Below are 25339 nucleotides of genomic sequence, written 5' to 3'. Positions count from 1 at the left end.
ATGTTCTGCCTAGTGTAAATATACACTGTGATGCCACACAAATATGTTGAATACCTGCAAAGCAAGTAAAACTGTGTTTTATTAACTTTTCTCTAAAGATGGTATTGACAAAGCTGTCCAACAGGTACCCAAAATGCCATAATCTGTGACTACTTCTGTCTGCTCATTTGTACAGCTTATTTCACCACATTTTTTATGAAGGAAAGCTACAAATTATAGCTTGTTGGAACACATTGCTGCCACAGTGAAAAAATATTTTATGCTCAGTATCTTGTTATGACGAGAAACTTTACTCATTTACAACAAGAAACATAAAATGTCACTGTGTCAGAAATGTGCTGCTGTATAAATCTCATATAAGCACCTGTATTATAAGCATATTTAAAGATTATAGCCCATCCCAGCTAGTTCCCATGGTAAATGTGATGTGATTCCATTTGATATCATGTCAATGCTTATTGCATTGTTTCATAATTGTTTCATAACATGAGCTCACAAACCCAACACCACAATATTTGGCTTATATGTTCTCTATATGTAGATGTATGATGCATTAGCCTATGTAGTTTGTAGTATGGCGAATGGTACATGAGATCCACTTCAAGTAGTCTTGTCAGATTAGGGAAGCAGCCTTTTCTATGCATCAAATGTAGCCCCATAAGCTTAGCAGCTAGGGACTGGCACACTGCTGCCACAGAGCTACAGATCTATTTTCTGTCTCTCCAAATTGTAAAATATTGGGTACCTTGATCTTGAGACAATCATTGTTGATTTAGCAGAACAACTGAATCAATTATTTGACTGTGCCTTCAAAGGGAACAAAAACCAGAATAATAATTACAAATCTGCCACACTCATTACATGGAGGCAGTAGTGATAAAAACCAATGCTAGGGATGAATAAGCCTAGAGTTGTTAATCCTCATAGAGCTGTGTAATACCTCCAACGTGCCTCCTATTGAATTACCTGAGTGGGTGGTCTTAGAATATTTTCCTAGTTCAGCGGTTAGCTGATATTAGCCTCCAGCTCACTGCGACTAAAGAAGGACCCCACTGGCTCAGAATTATACAGAACCAGGAACGCACTAAAAAGAACATCAGGCTTTGCCTTCTACCGTTGCGCTCTATTTATGTTTTACGATGAGGAGGTCTGAGGACTTCCCTCTCAGTTCTGTTTTTAAGGCTGATTCACACATGACAATTAAGATACACATACCCAGCGTGTGCCGTTCTAACAAAAGGGAAGTTGAAACATCATTGACTATATCCATACAGGTTATTCGTTTCCAAGCTTTCAAATTAATGATATCTTGCCTTGGAAAAAAAAAAAAAAAAAAGAATAAATCAATTTTTCATGTTTCCTCAAACTAGAAAATAAATGACAGCTAATCGAGCATTAAGGATCAACAAAAAAAAAAGAAAAAAAGCCACTGAACAGCTGGCATAACAAATCAGATCAGAACGGAGCACTACACCACATGGTCAGTGTGAAAAATGAGCGTTTTTTGAAATTGAAGCATCTGTTGCATTTGCGGATCTCTTTTAAAACCAGACCTCGTACTGTACCTTGCATGCACGCTGTCAGCAATGCAAAGCGCACGTCTTACGCGAAGGCAAACGTGTCTCTGTTTTCCACATGCTGGGGAAGGGGCTGGAGGAGATTGGAGGGAGGGGAGCGGGGTGTGGTCGGTTTCCTGTTCTTTCAGCAGAGTGGCACCTGCAGTCGCAGCATCTTAAGCTTCATATACAGTACCTTTTCCTTTCACTAGCCTCACGTGCTAGTGCGCAACCCACGGATGACTTTTCCGCAGCCACGGCGCTAACCAAACGTGCGCAGGTAATCCTTAAGCACGCTATCACAGCCCTATGCAGAGGATTTCTGCACATTAATCCAGCAGATGCACATACCCAGAGTAGCTTACTTCTTAATAAAAAAGTGCATCCACATGGGCTATATGAGCAACAGTATCAGACCCAGAACACTCAGACCAGCGAGTGTACTGTATTTACACCATTCCTTAAGCACTACTTTCAAGTTAGCCATGCCAACGAAGAACCATAACACAAATTGTAAGTATACGCAGAGAAACCCTCTGGCCACTGCACACGTAATCCCAGGGTTTCTGGCAAAGCCATAGCCGCACGAGGCAAATACTGGCACACCCATCTGGCCACGCCCACACACAGGTAATCCCAGTACCCCGCACCTGTTCCTTCCACTAAACCCAGTGCCTGAGGAGCAGGGACCGATGTTTTCTCACTGGCACGACTGGCCCTAACCTGTTAATACATCCACATCACTATCAATTGTTCCATTACACAGAGGAAGGCAGTAAAATATTGGGAAGCGGGCCAATGTCCTTTTTCATTGTTTGCCAGGTTTGTGAAGGTAGGCTGGCAGGTCAATTTTTTTCTCTCTATTCACCAGGGCTGTTTCCCACGAAACAACCTTCCAACAAAATCGAAGAAAAATGAAAATAAAATAAAATAAAATAATGACAGCTTGAAGAAGCATCAGAAAATCCTGCCGCAGCAGTCTTATAACACAAGTATTAATGTACTGTTTTCTTCTAATGCTCAAATATGCTTTGTTTTATCAAGCCTGACAAAACAAAGCATAAGAAGTTTGCATAAACTGACAATAAGTATACACAAACACAAGCAAGCTCAGTACAACCAGTAATACTGTTAAATAAAACACGTAAGCTAAGTAACAACAAGATGAAAAGGCTGCCCCATTTTCCATTTTTGAATCCTCTCCCATTCTCCATTTAGGACCACAGTGGCACTGTCATTAATTCCTTATTTCTGAATCTACAAGTCATTAGCAGTCAAAAAGAATCCACTCGGTGGCCATTAATGATAATGGAATTAGACAGCTGCGGAGTAAAGTGAAGCGCACCATCCTTCTCTTTAACAAATCTAGAGACCTTCAGCTTGATTCCCTGCCCTCTCCGAGAGTCAGGAGGCTGCTGGGTTTAGTTCCCTGAAATTGGTCCTTACAGTCACGTGTTGCACTTCGCCCAGGAAAGAAAAAAAAAAAAAAAAAGAAAAAAAAGCACCCAAAGAAGAAAAATTTCTCCAGTACCAAAACTAATCTCCCTGTCAGCCACCAGAGACAGTGGGAAGCTAACTCGCTCCAATTTCCATGTGCTTTCAGGCTAAACAGCGAGCGGGACTGATAAGAGGCTGTGCTGAAACAGCCTACGTACTTTTGGTGGGGGGGGGGGGGGGGCTACAGGAGGGATGACTTCATTTACTGTATATGGGAGAGCAGCGGCAGCACTGCTAATTACCGAGACTTGTTGTGAAACATGATCGTATCACAGGAGACAAAGAAAGCTGCAATGCGATACTCAGCAACACAGGCACAGCAAGAAGATTTCTTTTCAAAAATGCTGAGCTCTCGCTGGCATAGCAGGCCCGCATGCTAAAACACAGCCACACGCGTATGCACTCAATTGATTTTACACACAGCAAGGAGTCTCAACTTCAGGTAGATATTTTTTGTGGAGAAATAATAATAAATAATAAAAAATAAATACAGCAATATGCTCTATCTGGGAAACAATGTACCGCATCGTCCTCAAACGCGGAGCATTGTGGATCAGAGGACTGGAAAAGCGGCTAAAAACTGCATCAGATATCGTGCTACGCTAACAGGCACGGACCCCGAAGAACGCCGCCGTCGACACAGTGTGAGAAATCCATTTGCCCAAAAGAATGTTTTGTTCACTGTAACCCTCCGCTCCCATTAGCCGCTCTATCTCGTGTTCCAACCACAACATTCATGCTCCATCTGCAGTAACCGGAGCCGCTGAACGCTACGGGAATGCGCCGCTACGGCTATCCTACGCGACTGAAGCGGCCGAGGTACGACGCGGCGCGGATAAAGAGGGGGGGGGGGGTGTGGGGGGTGGCGAAAGGAAGGGGGTACTCACGCTGGCACTGGCCCTCGCTCTCCTCGAAGCCCGGCTGGCAGACGCAGCGCCCGATGGGCACCAGCCAGCCGCCGTCGGCGCTGCAGTACATGCGCGGCAGCTCAAACTCCTCCGAGTCGTTGACGCAGGAGCCGTGCACCTCCACCAGCGCCGAGTCGCCGCCCGTCACCGTGTCGGGGAAGCGCGCCAGGTTGAGCACGGTCAGCGGGCACTTCTTGTAGAAGACGCGCACCGACACCAGGGCGATGCAGGCGCCCACGTCCTGGAAGGCCAGGTAGAAGCCCTTCTTGCTCAGGTTGCTGACGTCCCGCACCTCGGTGTTGAGCTTCATCACGCGGTCGCCCACGTCCACCTGGGTGAAGCTCTCGTCGGCGGCGATGGTGTCGATCTTGACGTACTGGCTCTCCTTGATGAACCACAGGTTGGCGTTGTTGGACTCGTAGTAGTACATGTTGAAGGTCTCCTTGCAGGTGCCCGGCACCCCGGGCAGGCTGTTGCAGTCGCGGAGGGTGAACTTGATCTCGATGTAGACCCGCTGGGCCCCGTCGCGCGGGATGTGGCTGGTGCGCAGCCAGTTGTTCTGGTTGGCCTCCATCACGTTGCACACCTGGTAGGTCCGCATGGGCGTGTTCCTCTCGTCCATCACGCTGATCTCCTCCCACTGCAAGGGATCGCAATACGCATCAGGCACCGTGCGCGTATGTGTGAGCGTGCTTGTGCGTGCATGGCGATATATACGTCTGAAATGTATTGCGCGATTTTTGTAGCTCTGTGTGTGTGCGTGTGTGTGTAGGTGTGTGATTGCGTGCTTGTGCCTGTCTGCCAGTGTGTGTGGCTAAGCCTGTGAGGGTATGCACTTCCATCTGCGTTTGAGAGTGTGTGTGTGGGTGCATTCTTTGTGTGTATGTTTGTGTGCGTGCGTGTGTGTGTGTGTGTGTGTGTGTGTATGTTTGTGAGTGCGTCTGCGTGCTTGATTGTGTAAGTCTGGAGAGAACAACTGTCGTTTAATTTTAGACCATCTGTTTTCACTTCTATGCATATCTGTAATTGAGAACGCTTCTCGCCTGAACAAAACACGTCTCTTTCCTTATGGAAAAAATAAACAAACGTGCCAGGGAGGCTTAGCCCAATTCCTTGAATTGTGCTTTCTTTTTTTTAAATGACGGATCGCTGAAATAATACGCGGCACTGTCTTTGCACGAACTCCGATCGAGGGTGGAAATATTCAGGACCACCTTGCTCGTTCAGAGTTCAGCTAATTCAAGGGCTCTTGTGAACAGTGAGTAATAAAAAACCATTGCAATAAGAAACGATTGACAGACATAATGCTCCTGTTCTTCAGGCAAGGGGGGCACAGCCACTTCTTGGACCTCGCTCCCTGTCATTTTCTAGAGTCAACATGGTAATTTGCCGAGACTTGTGTATATTGGACATGTTCTCGGGAAAGAAAAGGGTCATGTTGCAATTTCAACAAAACCTTTACTGAACATACAGCAAGCCAAGCCTCGGGACCTCAAGACTGAGTGCCTTTTTGTCACGTTCTAGCAATTAAACAGCCTTGAATGCTTCACTTGTTGTTCAGGCAGAAGCCATTTCTTAATTTAGCTTGAATTTAAGAGCGCGTTATTCCTGAGACTCTCGAGTTGAATTATGACAGCTCGTGCGTTCTCAGTTCAGGCTGCGTGGGGACTGTCGGGCAGCACAATGATTTGGTCACGTGACGCGACGAGTGCTTTGAGGTCAATGCCGTCCCGTTAAAAAAAAAGAGAAAATATGTTAAAAGGAAAGTCAGGCATGACTGCACAAGACTGAACCGTCGGTGGACCACAGAGCTCAGCTTCACTAATGAGAAAGAGGCAGCTAGAAACAATTACCGTCCTCCATATATTGTTTTCCACCCCCCCGTGAGCAATAACTGTGGCATTTCCAAAGAGTGCTTATAAAGATAAAGACTGCAGTACAGTCCTTTTCCCATTGATTTCTTAAGCACAATGCTTAAGATCACTTTGTTCCAGAGTCTAAAGATGTCCTGAAGGAAGGACTCATTTACTGTTGAGACATTTTTGAGGTGGGCGTTCGCCGCTAATATTGATATGTGGAGAAAATAAAAGGTTGTTTTTAATAGAGGAAAAGCCACTCGTGTTCACAGTTCCTGGTATGCAGGCAACACGGTTTCACTTATTACTGGGGTCCCTGCAGAATATACCAGGAGACGCTTCATTCGCGAAACTGTACTCCATGGAGCCAATCCATTTCTGACAGTTTTATTGCTATGAAGCCAAGCCAACACCTGGGCTCGTGCATTCATTTAAACCTGTCATTCGTTAAGCTCAATTTTGCCCAATCATCATCTTGTGGCTTAAGACACTTCATCATACCTGAAAAAAAAACATAAAAGGACGTAGAAAATGGCAAGAACGTCTTTTGGTAACACCTCTGCAAAAGCATGGCTTTTTTTAGCTTACTTTTTCATTTTTACTCCCTATTTCCTCCCTTCCCCCCTCGATTGATTAAAGGAAGGTCCTGGGTCACCTTAATGCCGATCCACAGCAAACATCTGGTCCTGGAAGAGCTGAGTTCAGCCCTGACCTTTGGGTCAAGTGGTGGGCAATTGAGTCAATAAGCCAAATATCCAGAGGAGGTGAGGGTCTTCCAGTGGAAATACACATTCCCCCCCTTAATTCCTCTAACAACACTTCTATGTGCAGGCTAGGGGGGGGTCAAGGGTGAACATCTTAATCCCATTGTACAAAATAAAAGACTCCTCAGAGTTACTTTCTGTGGCTCCCTGCAGAAACAGAAAGGGATTTATTCTCCGAGGTCTCCCTATCTCAACATGGTAGTTCTTCAAAGGCTAAAAAAGGAGAAAAACACTCCCATCCTCCCCCTCTGAAATGCGCATGCCATTTGAAGACCCGATCGAGAGTCTCTCAGGAGCATTTCTTATACCTACGTCAGGCAATTGGCACAGGCGGAATGTTTTCCACTGAAACTCCATGTGTCTCCATGTGGGGGTGGAAGGGTCATCAAGAGGCTGGCCTTAAACCCTGAAGGGTATAACTCCAGTCCAGCGTTACAGTAAAATACCCACAAGGAGGCTACGTTACTACTGCAGGCAATAGCTAGAGACCAGGACACAAGAAAGACTGCTCCTGTTCTACCGAGGGACAAACCGTGTAGGCCCAGGGTAAACTACAGCTGCACGGAGCACCACCAAAATATATTGCCGCCCATAAGCTCCAGCTGTGAGGCTGAAGCAGGAAGTGACAGCGTGTCAGAAATGCCTTCTGAGAGGTTGTAACGTCTTCTCATACCCACTCACCTCACACTAAACAATCATTTGGAAGAGATCTGCTTTCCAGTTGACAAAATTGCACCCATGTAATCTTCCAGCACACCTGTTGTCCTAATGTGTGCCCTAGTGTGACTATTTCGAACCTCACCTCAAACAAGCTCAGACTACCATGTTAGATTGCACATATCAATTTATCACTGCATGATTTTAAATGGAGGCAAGTACAGGAAGTGATGTCATGTGAAACCGGCAAATTAGATGAAACGAGCAGCCCTGTGGCTCTGTCATTCTTCCCCATGGTGGTCCAAATCGCTTGTCCTCAAAAAGGCTTCTGGCTTCAACCCTATCTTGGCTGCATGATTGAGCTGGGACCTAGGACATTTATATACTATAATGCAAGAGTTATGCAAGCTTAAGATTCCTCAATTTCCTAAAAGATTTACGACATCCACTGCCTGTCATCAACACGGCTATTTCCAGTTCAGCAGAACAATTTGTAAATTCAGTTTTTGCTCCAGATTTAGCCGACTCAAAAGTCATTATTTTGCCATTCCATTTATACGCGCTGCAGAGGGGTGTAATGTGACGCTATCCAATACCGGTCTTGACAGCTCTGTTAAATCATTTAGCAGGCTGTTCTAAAAACCCAAAGATTGATTTTCTTTAAAGCTCAATATGGGTTTTTACAAACTTGATTATTTTTAGGCCGCTGTGGGTGGAACGGCGAGGAATGATGGAGGTGACGCTGTTTCTTTTTCCAGCTGCACTTTCTGTCATTTGCAGCAGAGCAGGAGGAGAGCAGGGCCTATTGGATTCATCTTCGCTCAGAGGAGAGAGGGGAATATGCGATGCTGCGGGTTTGTGTTTACTGCAGATTTAATCTGATGTGGGTTTTGCGTTTCCTGTATCCACTGAGGAGTTATTGTGAAGAGCACTCTCGGACTCTGCACTCATGAATATTCATGAGCAGGCGAGCCTGGAATGTATTTTAACTGGGAATAACTGGCAGCTAAAGGGACTCAGCACATATCGATAGCAAATGCGGTCTGATTCAAGCCGGTGACGGCCTCTCTACAAATGCATATTCATTAGCACCTGTCTTCCTGAGGAACTGAAGTTAAAGGTACAGAACACATCAGTGCCGAGAGTTCAGCATCTTTGTTGTGGTGCCATTGCAGTCCCAATTGCAACACCAAACAGCTGTTACAAACACTCTAGTGTCAGGCCAGCACTGGCCATTAAGTTTCTGCTCCTGGACTCAATTTCTACTGGACACAATGTGACCACAGATGGACCGTCATTCTCATGCAACAGTGTCTATCTGTGTGACTTTTATTGGATTGACGCAGCCCATATCCGAATGTGCGAAACTAGCATCATTCCCAACATGTTTTTCAGGATGTGTGTGTGTGTTTGTGAGAGATAGAGAGAGAGAGAGAGTGAGCAAGATAGATATATAGATATATAGAGGTCATACAGGAAGTGATATCACAGAAAAATATAAGATACTCACGCCCTCCGCTGGATACGCCTCCCAGCCCAAGTCCCCCAGTGCAGACATTGAGTCCAGCAGCGTAACTGCATAAGGAGAAAGCAAGGGATAGAAATAGAAAGACAATAAAAGCATTAGGTTGAGAGGGAAAAACAGCAAGTGTCGAGGAAGGGAGTGACAAAAGCACAGTGAGAGTGAAGGACAGCAAGGGAGTGAGAGAAAGACGGAGTAAAATCACAAGAGGCAGAAAGGGAGTGAGAGGGAAAGGGTGAGGTGAGGTGGGAAAAAAAGAAGAGTTTGACACGAACAGACACACAGAGAAGGCAGAACAGGCAGGAGAGGAGAAAGAGCAATAGAAATTGAGGAAGAGCAAGTGAGAGACTCATAGAAAAGTGTGAGTGGCCACAAGTGGGACAGGTCATTGTATGAAGAGAACAGAATATTTTAGACAATTACATATCTAATTTGGAAATTCCTGTGGCAGTTTCAGAAACGATAGCCTGCTGACGGGGCAGGCGCTAACCTGCCGGCAAGCCCTGGGGCACTGGCCATCCACAGACAATTAATACTACAAATCCCACAGTTCCCTCACCAGTGACAGGCGATTTCTTCATTTTCGCTAAAAGGTCTCTGCAAAACACGTGCGCGCACATGCACACGCACACACACTCACACACATACACCCACACACACACACACACAGATAGACGCACGCATACATGCGCACCTGCACCCACAAACATATCCTCGTGGACGAAAAGAGCACACAGAATAAAGAACGCACACAGCTGGATTAGCGACAAAGCGCAGGAGAACACTGGCATTTGCACAGCACTCTGAGAGGAGGACTGGAGAGGTTAAAAAGATGGGTAAGCGGCTATTTAAAGCCTGGAGATCCATTTCCCACAAGCCTCTGAACTGCGCTTTCCCACTTTGAGCTCCATTCCAAGCCAATTAAAGCCCAAGCCCTGTGAGCAATTAATTTTTAATTACATCCAACCTGCAGATGTTCCCTCCATCTTCAACCATTCGCCCCCCTCGCCAGCATTCTGGAGCGGCGCACCTCCGTTAAATCAAACTAAATAAAACATTTAAACGTGTGAAGATTCACATTACGGTCTAACTTGCCACTTTTTTGGACACATTTACAGATGCTATGAAATGCCTTGCATTTCAGTCGGGGGCAGTGAATCATCGGGAAACGAAGAACAGCAATTAAAACAGGCAAAACGGCTCATACTCTCCGCTCCGTAAACCCATCGCTGCCGGCCAAAAATAAACCAGAAACGCTGAGCTAGCACAGGCTGTGAAAGGGATGTGAAATGAAAGAACAGGAAGTCAGCGCGGTATGTTGTTGATAGTCTGATATCAGCATTATCGTATCTTTGCTCAAATTAACAGAATTATCATGCGTAGGTTATTCGTTCATCATTTTTTCACAAAACACAAACTAATTTCTCCATGTGAAAATGGCTTAAAGGACAACAGTCACTGAACCTATAGTTCTAAGAATGAATCAAACACACACACACACACACACACAAAGTTAGAATGTTAACCGATATCAATTTATCAGTTTATTAATTTATTCAAAAATCGACACCCACTCATTATTTCATAACTCAAATGGTTTCACACTACCTCTCACATTGATTTCCTCTCCCTTACTTTTACATATTAATATCCGCTCAGGAACACACAATATGTGACTCTCATAATCTCCCTCAGTTAAGAATTCTCTCCAGCACACTCACTCATGCACTCACCCTCTCATTCCTACACATTTGCCTCAAATTGTCAACGGACTGCATAAATCCCTGTCACTCAAATCACAGCCCTCAAGGTCCAAGAACTTCTGGTTTTCCACCCTTCCTTTACCTGGGAGTCCTGTGTGAAGACACCTGGCCAATCAGTAGCACTAATTATTCACTTAATTACCCGGGGAAAAGAAAACCTGGGCCGGATTTGGATTCGAGGTCCGGATTTCAGTATCCATGGCATAGGTGATGTTCAGAGATGGACTCTGCTGCCAACCAACCTGCTAAAGAAATCTGCCTTCTGTCCTTTGCTTAATTATGAAAAAGTTCTAAAAAAGCTCTATACAGACCACTATTTGAGGGTAGCAGTCTTTTTTTTTCTTATGCTCAACTGTGTTGAGAGATTCAGAGAGTGATTTCTGACTGGAAAAATATCACTCTCTGAGTGACGATGAATGACCCTGAAACACGACCCCAATGTTGGATGCTGGGAAACAGAGTCATACTGAACAACCACAAGGTTGCATTCTGGGAACCAGAAGTGTACAGGTTCACTGAAAAACAGTGCCTATCTGAGTGTCGTTCTTTTTCGTTTGCTCTCCTGTTTCCTCCCCGAACCACAATAAATCTAAATAGAAATTTATTTTCAAATCTGTCACAAATGGGGCAGATTATTCATAATGTCAATGTCAAACTTACAGCCATTTTGGAAATTTTATGCATACGTAACGACACATCTGCTGCAAAGGAAATGCGTAGTGGAGATGTGGACTGTCTGAACTGTATTGTTGTGAATGCTCAGGGGTGAGAGACTGTGAGAAAGCTAACCTACCTTCTCACACTCATCTGGGGCCACATTTGCAACCCAACCCCAGGCTCAACCCCTCCACCCGGAGATAAAGGCCGGACCGTTTAGTCATTTTACCCTGGATCGTGTTCAGTATTACCCAATAAGCATAACAAAAGGCCGTCAATGGGCACCGAGCTCAGCTGCGAAGCCGAGAAACCGAAAATAAAATTATTCGTCGTGTTCGAGGGGCCACAGCAATAACAGATGATGTCACCCGAGCCCCGTGTTTACGCAGTCGCGTGGGGTCGGCGCGGACGAGGCCTTTTCATTACTACTCCGCGCTTTCGGGCAGGAGCGCGCGCCCAGCCCGCAAAGCAGACAGGACCGCCCACTGGAAACATCACGTTACTGCTAATCCCATTAATAAATGTGCCGTATTGGCTTCCCCGAAGACGCGGCGCGCAACTTCGGGCGGATCGGGTTTCAGGGAAAACGGTTATCGATTACGATCGCCAGTCTTGCATTCTCATTTTTTAAATAACGTCCAGCGACAGGCAATATTTTACTAATGTCTACCATTCACCCATATTAAAACAGTATCATATCTGGGGGGGCGGGGGGGGGACTGATCTTCCGGTATTGGTGCTCACCATTACCTGCAGGGGTTAGACTGCTCTGTGTCTTAGTGTACGTGATGTGAGGCTGTTGCATCTGTTTTGCTATGAACTTTGCGTGACCCATTTTCGTTGTCATTAAGCACAGCTGATAAGGTAAACCTTCGCTGGCATGGATCATCGACTGCTTTTTTCTGTATTTCGATACATTATTAATGAAGTAAACAAGAGTCTATACTTTAGAGCCATTGGTTTAAAAACAAGGTATACCAGAATCACAGTGCTCCTGCAATCTAATCCATCTAGTCTTGTTAATTATCACCATTAAAAAAAGACTAACATACCATGTATTTTGTGTTGGAAAACCAACTGTTCTCTCAAAAATTGCACTAGAAGAGCTATCCTTAGTGCAGTGGAAACTGCAACTGATAGCCACAGACTGTCATCATTGATGTGAAACTCCCCTGTGATGGTCTTTCTCTACTGTTATGCTATGGCAGCATTTGGCTTTTCATTTTGTTGAACGGCGACACAGGACTTCCCATCTGACCCTGTTAAGTTGGCGATCATTCAAAGGCAGGCCTGTATTGACAGGGGTGGGAGTGCTCTCTGCTTCTCAAGCTCCAAACTGCTGCACCGCACAAGATTTTTCCTGGTCTCTAATCCCCCAAGCCCTGCCTGGGCAAAAATGTCCTTTCATCTACCTGCCAAGACTCAAGCGCGCTCGCCAATACCAAAGAGTGAGGCCAGGACCCCACAACAGCTCCTCTTGCTTAAACATTCTTCTCTCCCTCTCTCTCTCTGAGTATGTTCACTGCATCTTTTTCTCGCTCTCTCAAAAGAACTGTGCTGATGACTTGTTTTATTTCATTTTCTTTTCCTTTTTGATGTTGCTTTTGGTTTGATACGGAGTGTAGTGATGGTGATTTTTTTATTTTTATCTTTTATTCTGGCGTAATTAATTGACAAGGATGTTCCAATGAAGGGGCATCAAAGTCTCTCTATCTCTCTCCCTCTCTCTCAAACTCTTGCTTTCTCGCTTACTCTCTCTACTTCTCTGACATCAGCACCAGGTCAAACAGCAGCCAATGGTGTATTAGCATTCCCTAATTGCCACAGTGACTCCAGACACTTTACCTATAAGCAGGGCAACATGACTCACATCCTCCACTCATCTACGAGATGACCCCACAGCGATTCCCTCCTCCTTTCTCCCAGCTTGCACTTGAAGGCAACTCGGTCAAGGAAATAAACATTACACGTTAACACTGGTCTTATTACTTAAGTTAAACCGGTTACAAAAAAAACAAGAAAAAAAAAAAAGAAACTTATACCACTTAAAGGGTCACTATTATCCCTGGGTTGTTTTTGGCTGTTGCGTCAGAGTGCAGGTGTTTGTAATACCACAGCTGATCATTTTTGAGGGCGAATTTTTCGGGTAAACGTGAAATGATGGCAGGGTTCAACCGAGGGGATTGCGCCAGGAAGTGGATACACGGAACCTCCGGGAGGCCGGGCCCACCGGATTCTTTCCCGCCGGTCGCAGAAAGGAGAACGCGGTGCGCGTCGCAAGATTTGACTGACCCTGTTGTGGACGGCGGTAACCTGGCAACAGGGTGGCCTGGAGGAACAGCGCACCTGCCGCCAGATTGCCGCTGCCTCATTATGCGAATGTCAGAAACCTCACACACACACACACACACACACTCCGCACGCCCGTGCAACATAACTACCTTTCGTTCTGTTCGGCTTTCCTTTCACTCGGTTTCGCTCTCTCTCTCTCATGTCCTCTCTCCATTGTATTATTTCACCTCCTTTCCCCATTCTTCTCTCCATCATTTTCTATCCCTCTCTAGTGCTCTCACACTCTCATACACCTCCCCCATCTCTCCTCCCCCCCCCCCCCCCCCCCCCCCCCCCCCCCACTGTCTCCTGTATGTTTCACTCCTGAACATTTCTCGGTGTTAGGCCGATTGGCCTCCCTGTGCTGTTGGCGGGAGGGGCTGCTGGTGCTCACCGGCTCCCCAGAGAAGCTCACTGAGCAAGGAACCCTGTCCAGCCCCGTCAGGCCTCGCGCCAGGGAATTAACACCCCGACACCCCCATCGAAGGGTGCGGGGCAGAAGTCGTTTGTCCTCTCAATTAGCTACAGACGTATAGATTTTTAACCCTTTCACTGCAGGCTGCAGTCCTCATTCCTGGAACAGCTTTGGATGCTAAAGCTGAAGAGAGGGGCAATACTGTATGCAGCTTCATAGGCAAGAAGCTGCGGTTTCAGTTCTCTCACTTTTAAATTGTTTCATTCTTTTAATTGGAGCCTTCAAGATTTTTGTTTTGTTTTGTTTTTGTGGGTCAACGAAATCTTGAATTGCTGATATTTTAAAATTATTCTCTTATCAGCAATTCTTATAAGCACGCTTCATTACACGAACACTAGCTTAGGGCCACTGAATATGAATTTGCATCTGCATTTGAGGTATTATTTCCATTCTGGAAAAAAAAAAACACTCAGGACAAATTTCAAATGATTAAAGCAAAACTTGAGCAGGGAGTCCATCTAAGCACCTTGTGAGTATGCAAAGTGTCTCCATTATCTGACACAAAGCCAACAAGGTTTTTTCAGCCAGTGAGCACCACTGAAACGAATCATCTGTGATCAAAGGCCATTGTTAACTGCACTTACCGGATCCTCTTCAGGCAGAGGCCAATTTAGCCAAAAACAGACACTGTGCAGCGTAAGAGAAAGACGTTGCACATTAGCAAGTGCACACACTCGCGTCTTTACAAAATATGACAATGAAATAGCTTTCACCTGTTACTTCCTGTTACTTTCTGCCTTTGCAAAGTACTGATATTATTTCTAAGAAGTTGCATTAGTCACAATCCCCAAGAAAAATGACAAATAGCTTCTTTCCAGCATAGTAACAAAGGACATAAGCAAGCCACTGCCTTTAAGATATGAATTAAACATGAATACATTTTATTTTACTTATAGATGGCTCATCCATAACTGCTTTATTCTGCAACATTCTGGTTATTGGCCAAGTCTAGGGATGCACAATGATGTCAGTGTTGTATCACTATCAATATAATATGACGGACCAATATTATGATTCAACATACATGCACTACAGAGGCGATGCGTTTGATGTGCTGCTTATGCCATAAGTAAAATTCCTCACTGAAAAAGTAGCTGAATCACAGTCATCCGAATCTCTTGTATTTCTTAGTTTTAATTTATCATTTCACCAGCCGAACTCACAAGTAAAGCTATGTATGCAGACTCGCTGGACTGATAGAATCACAGATGTCAATTTTTAAAAGCAAAATATTCAAATTTTATTGCATAAATAAAATTTGTTATATTTCTCTTGCTTACTTTTAATGTTGTATAATTTGTTCGATAATGGTGTCTCAAATAAATACATCATAAAAAATAACTTGAATTATTTTGCCATGTTTGAATATCTTGACTTCAAGGCTGCCAGCTTCCAATATGGAATTTTTCAAATAGCAGTTGGCCCTCGGAATACTTTTTCAAAAAACCCATAAAGCCCCAAGGCTTCAGCTCTACATACCCAAACGTTAGCGATGCAAGCCAACCAGATATTTCACCAACGTGAGCAATAGGCTTATACAAGCTGTATTGTGCGGGGACATTTTCTGCATTTTGAGGGAAAAAGGGGGAATATCGTCGTCTCGGGGCGACGCTCGATTGTCGCTGTCGCCGGAACCTTATCTCGCCGACTTCGCGTCAGAGAGCTGCTTGAACGCGCCAAGAAAACGATCGGGCGCGGTGCGCGGGCCGGAGCATTTACTGGTAACCACCAATATCCTTGTGGTGCATTATCGTATCACTTTAACACCGTTCAGGGGCTTAAGAGGATGAATTACGGCGGGGTTAACGCTTACAAAGGGATCTGTGTTTTTTTCTTCTTTTTTTTTTAACAGCGGAGGGCGGATGCATTGGACGACAGTGGATGCATTACTGAAAAACAATTACCGCCGCGCTAAATGCAACTTTATTCCTTCTTGTCAATTAACCCGCGGTAATATTAATTGCGCACTATCGTAATTGAAACGCTGCGGAAAAGGCAACCGTCGTGCCGCACCTCAAGTGCGGCGTGGAAGCGAACGGAACGGTTATTGGTCGGTCGAATCGTGGAACGGTCGTCCGTTTCTATGCGTGGGGAAGAGCGCAGGCCCACTTAAAGGCTGGTGCCTCGGGAAACTGACGGTCGCGGTCATCTCCATGGATCCACCAGCACCGGACCAGTCAGACACATGCGGTCATCGCCGGAGGTCTGTCTAACAGCCTGGATTCTCCAAGCAAGACTGCTGGTGCAAAGCTATTAAGTCAAAACCATTACAGCCATTACAATTCTTTTTAAGAATCCCTGGTGTTTGCTTGACCTTATATTTCATTAAGATGGCCACTGCATGTGTGGATTTGACAAGAGCAAGCAGAGAGTAAAATGTAGCTGAGCAAAGAGATGAATTGAATGAAGACAAGTAAAGGTCATGCAAAACCAGTCAAAACTTAAGATTTGAGATTGGCAGACATTTAGACTGTAATTTTAATAAAGCAACATGGTTGACTGGCTGGCAAAAGCCCTTCGTGCTAGTGTAACACAAGGTACCAAGTGAATTTTGTCTGAGCTGGCCATTTAGAAAGGTGTCAGAATGAAGGCCCAAATGGTACAGTGGCTCATTGCGAGCACAGTTTTGGAACTGCCCCTTGCACTAGGGGTAAAACACTACACAACATTCAGCAGTGATGGTAGGGGAGTGATGGTAAATTAAGTCTTTTTATGGGAATTTTATGGGAGGATAAAATATGCCACACGCTCCACCAACTGACAGCATCACCAATCAAAACTGTGGAAAGAGGTAATGACAGGATGTTTTCATGAAAATAATAGTGCATGGCATTTCCCAAACTAAAAACCATGGATAGATAAAAAAGGCAGCTTCTCCGTGTTTTCTGTTCATTAAATCTATCAGGTGAAAAAGATTCAATGTAATTGAAACAACAGTGATGGATTAAACAACAGTCTGAATCAACACTGCAGACTAAGCACATTTTCCTCAACGTCCAAAAAACACAAGCAACTAAAAAAAAAAAGTGAACAAAACTGTCCACAAGCAATTCTAACTTGAGATCCATTTGGAGAAGGAACTACTAACAATTGCTGACTTACGGTAAGTTTTGTGTGTAAGTTTGTGTAATGTTCTCTACTGCTGTTGGGTCTTTTTATTTTATTTTTATTCTATCATTATGACATCACCATTAAACATAAAACTGGAAGAAGGAAAGAAAGCTTGATTTCAAGGCAGAAGTGGGAGCGAGGATCAATGTGGCGCACGAGTCAAGGTCACAGACAAAACAACGAGGGGGACGTGATTTAATTACATGAGCTTGATTGATTAGGCCCAGCTGAAATATGTATCTGCCGATAAGAACAGCCATTATGAATTAAAGCAATTAAAAATATAGTGACCTCTGCCTCCCCGTGGAGAATTCCGTAATCCTGCAGGATTAGTAATGGAGTGGGGGGAAGCATGCCTGCAAGCGCTTACGGTAAAACGGCCAGTGTTAATTCAACTCTAACAGAGTACGTACGAGTCCAATCGGGACCAGGCGTGCTCAGTAACAGCCGATTTAACACCGAGCGTTTTACTGCGTGCCGCTGCACGAGACTCGCGGCGTTGAGGGCTGAGCTACGAGACTGCACACAAACCGCTGCTCAACGCCTGGAAATGGCACCCAGCAGCAAAGCAGGGGCAGACAATGCTGAATAAAAAGTCCATTTGAAACTGGAGCATGAGGACCTTTGAGTAAAAGAGAGCCGGCAGCATCACCTCGCTCTCCATCTCAAGTGGCTGAGAGAGTGAGAGAGAGAAAGAGAGAGAGAAAGCCTGTCCCGAGCCGCCCACATCGACAAGCAACGCGCGCAGCGCGCTTATGCAAATCGGACGAAGCGCCGCTAGCTTAAGTACGCGGTTTACACCTCCGAACGGCCGCGCCGAGGAACGGTGACGAGAACCCGAGCGGCGCGGGTCCCCGGTCTCCCCGGTCTTGCGCTAGCCCCCCCCCCCGGCTCCGCCGGCGATCCTCCGCTTGATCCGCCGAGACGCGGCCGATATTAAAAGCGCTACGTTTACAGAGCCCGAGGAGCGGCTGTCGGCGGCGTCTTGGGTATTGAGAATCCATGCCATTAAAAACGAAGGGGGGAAAAAAAAGCACACTGAATAAGAGCTGGCTGCATGCAGCTGAATCAATACCGCCCCCCCCCCCCCCCCAAACACATTAAAGAACTCTTGAATTGCAAACACAGCTGCCGAGTGAGAACCGCGACCCAGGGGAAGGGCAACGCTGATGGCGGAGCGTCGGAGGAAAAAAAAAAAAAAAAAAAGGAAAGGGGATCCGAGTTCAGGCTCGGCCGGCTTTGGTCTCCGCCCGAAAACGCGGCCCGCGAGCGAGAGGAAGCGCCCAGCTTAGGCAGGGGTCAGAGCCGGAGAAAAAGGGCTTCGCTTTCTCATGCTAATGTTCTCATAATGCACTCTGAGGCGTACGGGGGGCTACACCCCCTTGCGTGCAATGTCAGAGACCTGGCCATCGCATCCACGACTGCTTAGCTATCGTCTTCGTGGATTTCGTTTTATTTTATTTTATGTTTTTTATACTTTGACTTTTATATTAAAGGTTTGGAAACGAAGAGACTGTAGTCCGATGCGTGAAGGCAATATTTCCAGCGAGTTTGTAGTGGCAAGGAGCAGCGCTGGCTGAATTGATTTTACACGCATTTTATTTGTATTTTATCTGTTTGCAAGAATGACCTACATTAAAAAAAAAGACGTGAACAACATGAAACTGACTAGAGGATGAAGGCAGACACAGTTTTGTTTCTCACGGAATGGCTGTTCCAATAAACCAATCCTGAACTTTGTGCACAATCAGGCAGCAAAAGTTTACTGTGGAAGAAAGAAACCCACTTTAACAAACTGAATGGGAATACTGAACTGTATCTCTCTTCCACCTGTCCATTTATCTATGACCACAATTTGAGTTACAGCACAGTTTGTGTTTATTTTTTTAAACTGTTTTTTTTACCTTCAGCCATAGCCATTTATTGGACCTGTCTAAATCTCATTGCGGGCAAATAGGGCTACTTAATCAGTCCACACAGAGACCCTTCTTGTTAGCATGAAACCCTTCTCTTTAACTGGCATTCATGTGTTAAATAATGTGGATACGCTCTCAGTAGCTCTGAGGAACACTGCAAAGAGAGCAGATCCAATGGTGTCCAGCTGCCCCGATGGGCAACTCATCAGGGTGTGAGGGTAGGCTACTGCTTATCCTGTGCCTCCTGTAACCAGTGGATACATGGGACATGTTTATATTCCAATATTATTCTGAATAAAACAATATTCTGAATAAGATGTACATCATGTAAACAGCATATGCTCATTAAATATCCTGAATAAGGCCTTATTCCAAATATGGCATATTCCGATTAAGACATGTGGCATATGCCGATATTGTTCGGGTTACTGGAGCACTATTTGGACATGTACACAGCTCATTCAGAATATCCATCTCAATTCGGGGGTTTTCACAACAGTTTGCAACACATATGGCCTGAGGGTGTTGTTTTCGGTCAGCCCTGCTGTTACTAGGCTACCCATTGCATTTTAAACATGAGTCAGACAGCTAGCAGTTTGCAGGGTGCAAAGATGGAAGGCCCCGCATAAAAAGACACAACATTTTTGGACGGAGGGAGAAACTATCCCACTTCTTAAAATTTTGAAGGGTAAATAAAGAGCACAAGGTTATATGGCCGTTTTACATCTAAACTATGTATGACTGCATGCAAACAGGAATATTAAAAGTGCATTCATTTCTCTGTAGTCATGTCAACAGCTTATTCGGAATATTGTCTTATTCAAAATAGAAGCAATAACTGGAATATTGTGTTCATGTAAAGGCAGTCACTGGCAGCAGGGCCAGTGTAACAAAGTGATATATGAACTCAGGTGTTCCTCCCTACAGTAATGAAGTAATAAATAAATAAATAAATAAATAAATAAATAAATAAATAAATAAATAAATAAATAAATAAATAAATCCAACACTATGGTATCAAAAACAAAATGTAAAAATAGCGATTGTGGCGCCATCTGCTGTTCAAAGAAAATAAAACATTATTGAAACAGCTCCCCCTCATTTTGGCGGTCCCAGTTGGGTGACCCCAATAAATCTTAAGACATAAAATCATCAAGCTGTAAAAATATTTAATTGTATTCCCACCTCATTTAATACATAGGAAGCGTTTACCTCATATGGATATATTATGCAATTATGGAAAATGGGACAATGCTTCTGCAGCTCACTGTGGCAATCACTATAGATGACCATGGGGATTTTATTCACAATAGGGGTTTGATGTAACGAAAGTGAGGTATGACATAGCAGAAAAAAGCTAAATATACATATGGATTTCATATTGCTATACCTCCAACTAGACTGTGCCTCCAGCTGATCCAGGACCACTCAAAACTCCCTAACTCTAAACATTTTGGGCAGAAAGTTCAGTGCTTGAGGCTACGATTAAACTACACGACCCTACATAGACCCTACATATAAACTCTAAGTATATCTATGCAAGCTGAATAAAATGTTAAATGTATAGGCCTACCTTCCCTGTGAATAAAAATAGATTCCGCCCAGCCGTTCTAATTCGATAACCACAATTCAGTGAACCATTTAGGACATTTGTAGTTTCTGCAACATTTATAAAAAGGCTGCAATTGAATCGCCATTATAAGATGTAAGCTATATACAATTCCAGGTGATATGCACATTTGTGTAATGGTTTGTAAGACTTCGCAAACCGATGTCTAACGACAACACTTCACAAGAGAAAGGTAGTAATTTACACATGTCGGTGGCGACATGTAGCACAGCACATTTTCAACTCAACACAACGGTCACAATGCTTTGTTCCGTCACCTAAATGTAACAGGAAAAGAGACAACCGCACAGTGAAACCTGCAACAGCAATGAGAGACAAGTTTTCAAACCCATTCAATTACAGCCTCGTGTGGTTAGCCTACTGTTACGTTTGTGTGGGTGTAGTCTAACGCACGTCTGAATGCATACAGTAGACACCAGGAAACGTCAAACTGGCAACCAATATATTTCTAGATCCGTTCATGTTGTATTTGCAAGCAGTTGTGTCTTATTTTCACACCGCAATATAGTTTACGTGATTATGCAGTTAAGTACTTTAGCATAAATACTATCCGTACAATGTGGAATGACTTAGCTTTCGCGTATATGTACAACAACAAACACTAGTCTGTCTGTGGCATCAATGTAGTTTCGCATTTTACTCAAATATCGTTTGATCTGAAACAGCTACGTCTAACAACTGAAATTGCATGGGCTTGCGTTTAATCAGACAGCGTGTTACAGATTATATATTAGCGACCTGTATTGCTGATGCGAAACATTTTTGTAGTAAGTAAACCACGTTGACATAATAATAATAATAATAATAATAATAATAATAATAATAATAATAATAATAATAATACATTCAAAAGTTTAATGTCGCGCGACTTCTCTAAAGGACAAAGAATTTATAAGTTGCACTTATAAGTTGCGGCTGAAGACTTCATTTTCATGTTGTCTAAACCTTATCCACAAAAGATTCAAATTTAATGCAAGCGTCCCAGAAAAAAAAAATGTTGAGCAATTTTCCATGTTTCTTGTCCCTTCCCCTAGCCTAATACATGATTCATACAAACCACAGCATCTAACACGAGAGAGGCTGCACTTAGCTATGGGGACTGAATACATGGTTTGTACGCTTTCTACCACAAACCTCAGTAATTAATTTTCAATTATTCAAAAGCTATTTGAGTTACCCTACCTTCATTTTCTGGGTAATTCCTTAAAGCCTGATTCGGCAAAAGGAAGTGAAGAATGAGGAGGGATGGATAAATCCAGTCGCGAGCCATTTTCAGGCTGCTGCGTGCGCCTGCCGCATCCCTCTGTTATAAAGTTACTGAGCCTGGAGAGCGCGAGGAGAGCAGCAGGCAGAGCGAAGGAGGATCCCTCTCTAGCCCAGTCTGTCAATCACAGTGGAGTGGCTAGAACGCAAGACCCTGGGAATTCAGGCGCATCCGCAATTTTAAAGGCACACGCGCGTGCACATAAGCGAGAGATGGATAATAGTCGGTCTAGGACCAAGCAATCTTTCAGACAGCGGAGGATGTCACATTTGGCGAAGTGCAAGTGATGATGCTAAGGGAATCTATTGAACAACATTGGCTGAGCGTAATACAATTTTTTCCCCCTTACTTTTCCCCAAAACGCCCCCTGTAATTCAGCTTTGAATTAAAATCTTTTAAACAGGCTGTCAGACGTCTACTCCGTTATTTAAAATGACACATTATCTTACATTTGTAAATGAAATACATGCTTTACAACTGTGTCTTTAAAAAATGGTAGTCACTCTATTCAAACAGCACTGAACTTTTACCTTGGCTATGGCAAGATAAAATTCGATACAGCATCTATTATTACATTGCACTTTTACTGACCTCTGTTTAAGTTATCCTCAGGTCTCCACTTTAAAGAACACTAAAGAGGTTCTGTTGATGGACACATTTCAACAAGCAACTGCATGCGAGGTACAGTAAATGTACTACAATTGCATTGTACAGGATCTCACTCTCAGCAAACTGCTATAGCAAAAAGCTAACTTGTCATGCATTTTTTGCTACCCAGAATTGAGCTGGAGGACAACTACATTTAGTATTTGTCCACCTCTGTCTTACTTTTATTTTGAATTATATATAGCTACTGAACATTTTGATAATGTGAAAGTTTGACAGCACTGGCTCTAAACTTAGTGATATACCTTACTGGTGCAATATTATATGATCAAAGGTATCTGGGACACCCCTTCATCTGAGGCTGTTTTTCATGGTTTGGGCTAGGCCCCTTAGTTCCAGTGAAGGCAATGTTAATGCTACAGCATACAATCACATTCTAAACAATTTGGTGCTTCCCCAACAGTTTGGAACAACCTTCTTCTGTTTTAGTATTACAATGCCCTTGGGCATGCAGCGGGGTCCATATAGAAATGGTTTTGTTGAAAATGGTGTGGAAGAAGTTCATTGGCTTGCACAGTGTCCTATCCTCAAACCCATCCAACATCTTTGGGATCAATTGGAAAGCCAGCTGCGAGCCAGTCCTAGTCGCCTGACCTCATTAATGCTCTTCTGACTGAATGGAGGCAAATCCCTGCAGCAATGCTCCAACATCTAGTATAAAGCCTTTCCAGAAGAGTGGAGGTTGTTACTGTATAACAGTAAAGGGTGGACCACCTCCATATTAATGTTCATCATTTTGGATGAGATATTGGATGTCAGATGTCCACATACTTTTGGCCATGTAGCGTATATCTAATCTAACTGGTATTATAACTAAGGGGACTATCCTTGTCGGTTACAGTCAGTTACAGAATCATCTCACTGTAAATTTGTCAGCCATAAATCACTTTGTGATGAAATCACATTCCATCTAATAGCTATAACCATGCAAAAGCTATTTCATTTTTCCAGGGTAGAAGGTAGAGTAATGTTTTATTTAATTTCTTTAATTTAATTTTTTATTATTATTATTTTTAAATTAATTTATATTTTTGCTTTGGAGCAAACACAGAGTCACTGTGATTAATTAATAGTGTATATTGAAATCACAGTTTTTTTTCTTGCTCTTATGGTATGCACAGTGCGTAGGCCAGTGAGCATCTGGCAGTGCCATTGCTGTAGACAAGGAAGGAAGGTGCCAAGGGACCTTGAATTAGTGGTATTTCTTCTGTTGCGACACACTTTTTGTCTGTGAGGCTCAGTACAAGCTATGAAAAGCTGTGTAAATTTGTCCCCTGTGGCTGAATATCTCAGGCAGTTAAATAAGGCACTGCCCTGCTCTGCTGAAACATGTTTTAGTTAGATTGGAAAAACAGAATATGTTCAAAAACTAGGTTTGTCACCTTTTACTGACCATTTTGTGGTGTATTATTACTGGGAAACTGACTGAAACACAGCGGATTTCTGTATGCTGTTAACCTTTGTACATTTAGAGACTCCACAGTGAAATTCACAGTTGGCTGTGGGACAAAGGGATTTCCCCCACTACATAAGGCCATGGCCAAAGAGCAATGTTAAATGAATGAAACATTTTTCTTGTACATTACATTACAGGCATTTAGCAGACACTCTTATCCAGAGCGACCTACACAACTATTTCATAGCATTTACATTGCATCCATTTATACAGCTGAATCTATACTGAAGCAATGCAGATTAAGTACCTTGCTCAAGGGTACAACGGCAGTGTCCTACCTGCGAATTGAACCTGCGACCTTTAGGTTAAAAGATCAGTTCCTTACCCATTATACGATGCTGCCGCCCTCTTACACAGCGTTGCACCTCATCTGACCTCTGGTTACGCAACTTTTTTGAGGGAACACCAGGACTTTACAGTACATTGTTAAAGCACGAAGGTTGCCCCAACACTTCATCAGATTTAGCTGGCTGTGACCTCTGGTTATGGGTGTCTTACATGAGCTCTATTAGTCAATGTTGTTGTTATGTTCAGACCAGATCAAGATAATGTAACAAGGTAAGATAAGTCTGTTTTGGGTTAAGGTTAAGGTCAATGATTCTTAACTGGTTGAACACAGTCAGCCACATAATAGCCTCTGATTTGGAATCTCTACTAGGGATGTGACAAATCAATTTTTTATACATAAGTCATTGTCCAATTTATTACTGTGTACTTAAGTAAGTGATGCCAATTTTGTAGGGTGTAGGGGTGGGGTTTTTTTTCACCAAAAGCTAGAGTATGCTAAACTTCAGAACAATGGTGAAATGTTCGTTGAATTCAGATTGTTACCGTCTGAAAATGTAACATATTTTGGAAAAGGGTTTGCAGGCCGTCTCTGTAATGACCTCAGCGCACTGGGGATCGTATCTCCTCAGTGTTGTTACCAGGTCAGAGAAATATTTACAGCTCAATGGTCCCAATTTCTTGTGCCATACATTGTGTTTGACCGGGTCCATGGTACATTAAAAAAAATAGCAACCCACGGGTTTGATTTTTCACCCATCATTTCACCTTTACAGTAACCAAATCGGGTGGAAAAACTGCAGACCTGGCGACACTGCACATCCTCCTCCGAACAAGCGAGGTCTCTGCTGAACCTGGAGATGGGAGGATAATTTGCCTTCGTGTGATTAACTTAACATGCTGAATTGTAGGCCTGTACGCATGATTTGCATATTCTCACTGCTTGCGCAAAATCATTCCACAATGTGCAACAAAGATGTCGCTTCATTTTTGCCAAGCTTGATAATTCTTGTACTTAGCTACAC

The 25339-nt window shown here is 43.8% G+C and overlaps 1 protein-coding gene across 1 annotated transcript in view; it reads right to left on the bottom strand.

Moving 5' to 3' along the window:
* The window catches only part of epha4b (eph receptor A4b), a 97276-nt gene extending 75156 nt beyond the window's left edge, over positions 1 to 22120 (bottom strand). Inside the window, exons 1-3 of the mRNA XM_035423887.1 lie at positions 21826 to 22120; positions 8749 to 8813; positions 3941 to 4601 (exon numbers count right to left, since the gene is read on the bottom strand). Coding sequence (XP_035279778.1) covers positions 3941 to 4601; positions 8749 to 8813; positions 21826 to 21913 — 814 coding nt within the window. The 5' untranslated portion in view covers positions 21914 to 22120. The remainder of the gene's footprint in view (positions 1 to 3940; positions 4602 to 8748; positions 8814 to 21825) is intronic.
* Positions 22121 to 25339: the final 3219 nt, after the last annotated feature.

Source organism: Anguilla anguilla, chromosome 6 (genome assembly GCF_013347855.1).
Source record: "Anguilla anguilla isolate fAngAng1 chromosome 6, fAngAng1.pri, whole genome shotgun sequence".
NCBI classification, from domain to species: Eukaryota; Metazoa; Chordata; class Actinopteri; order Anguilliformes; family Anguillidae; genus Anguilla; species Anguilla anguilla.
This window is presented reverse-complemented; position numbering and strand designations above follow the sequence as displayed.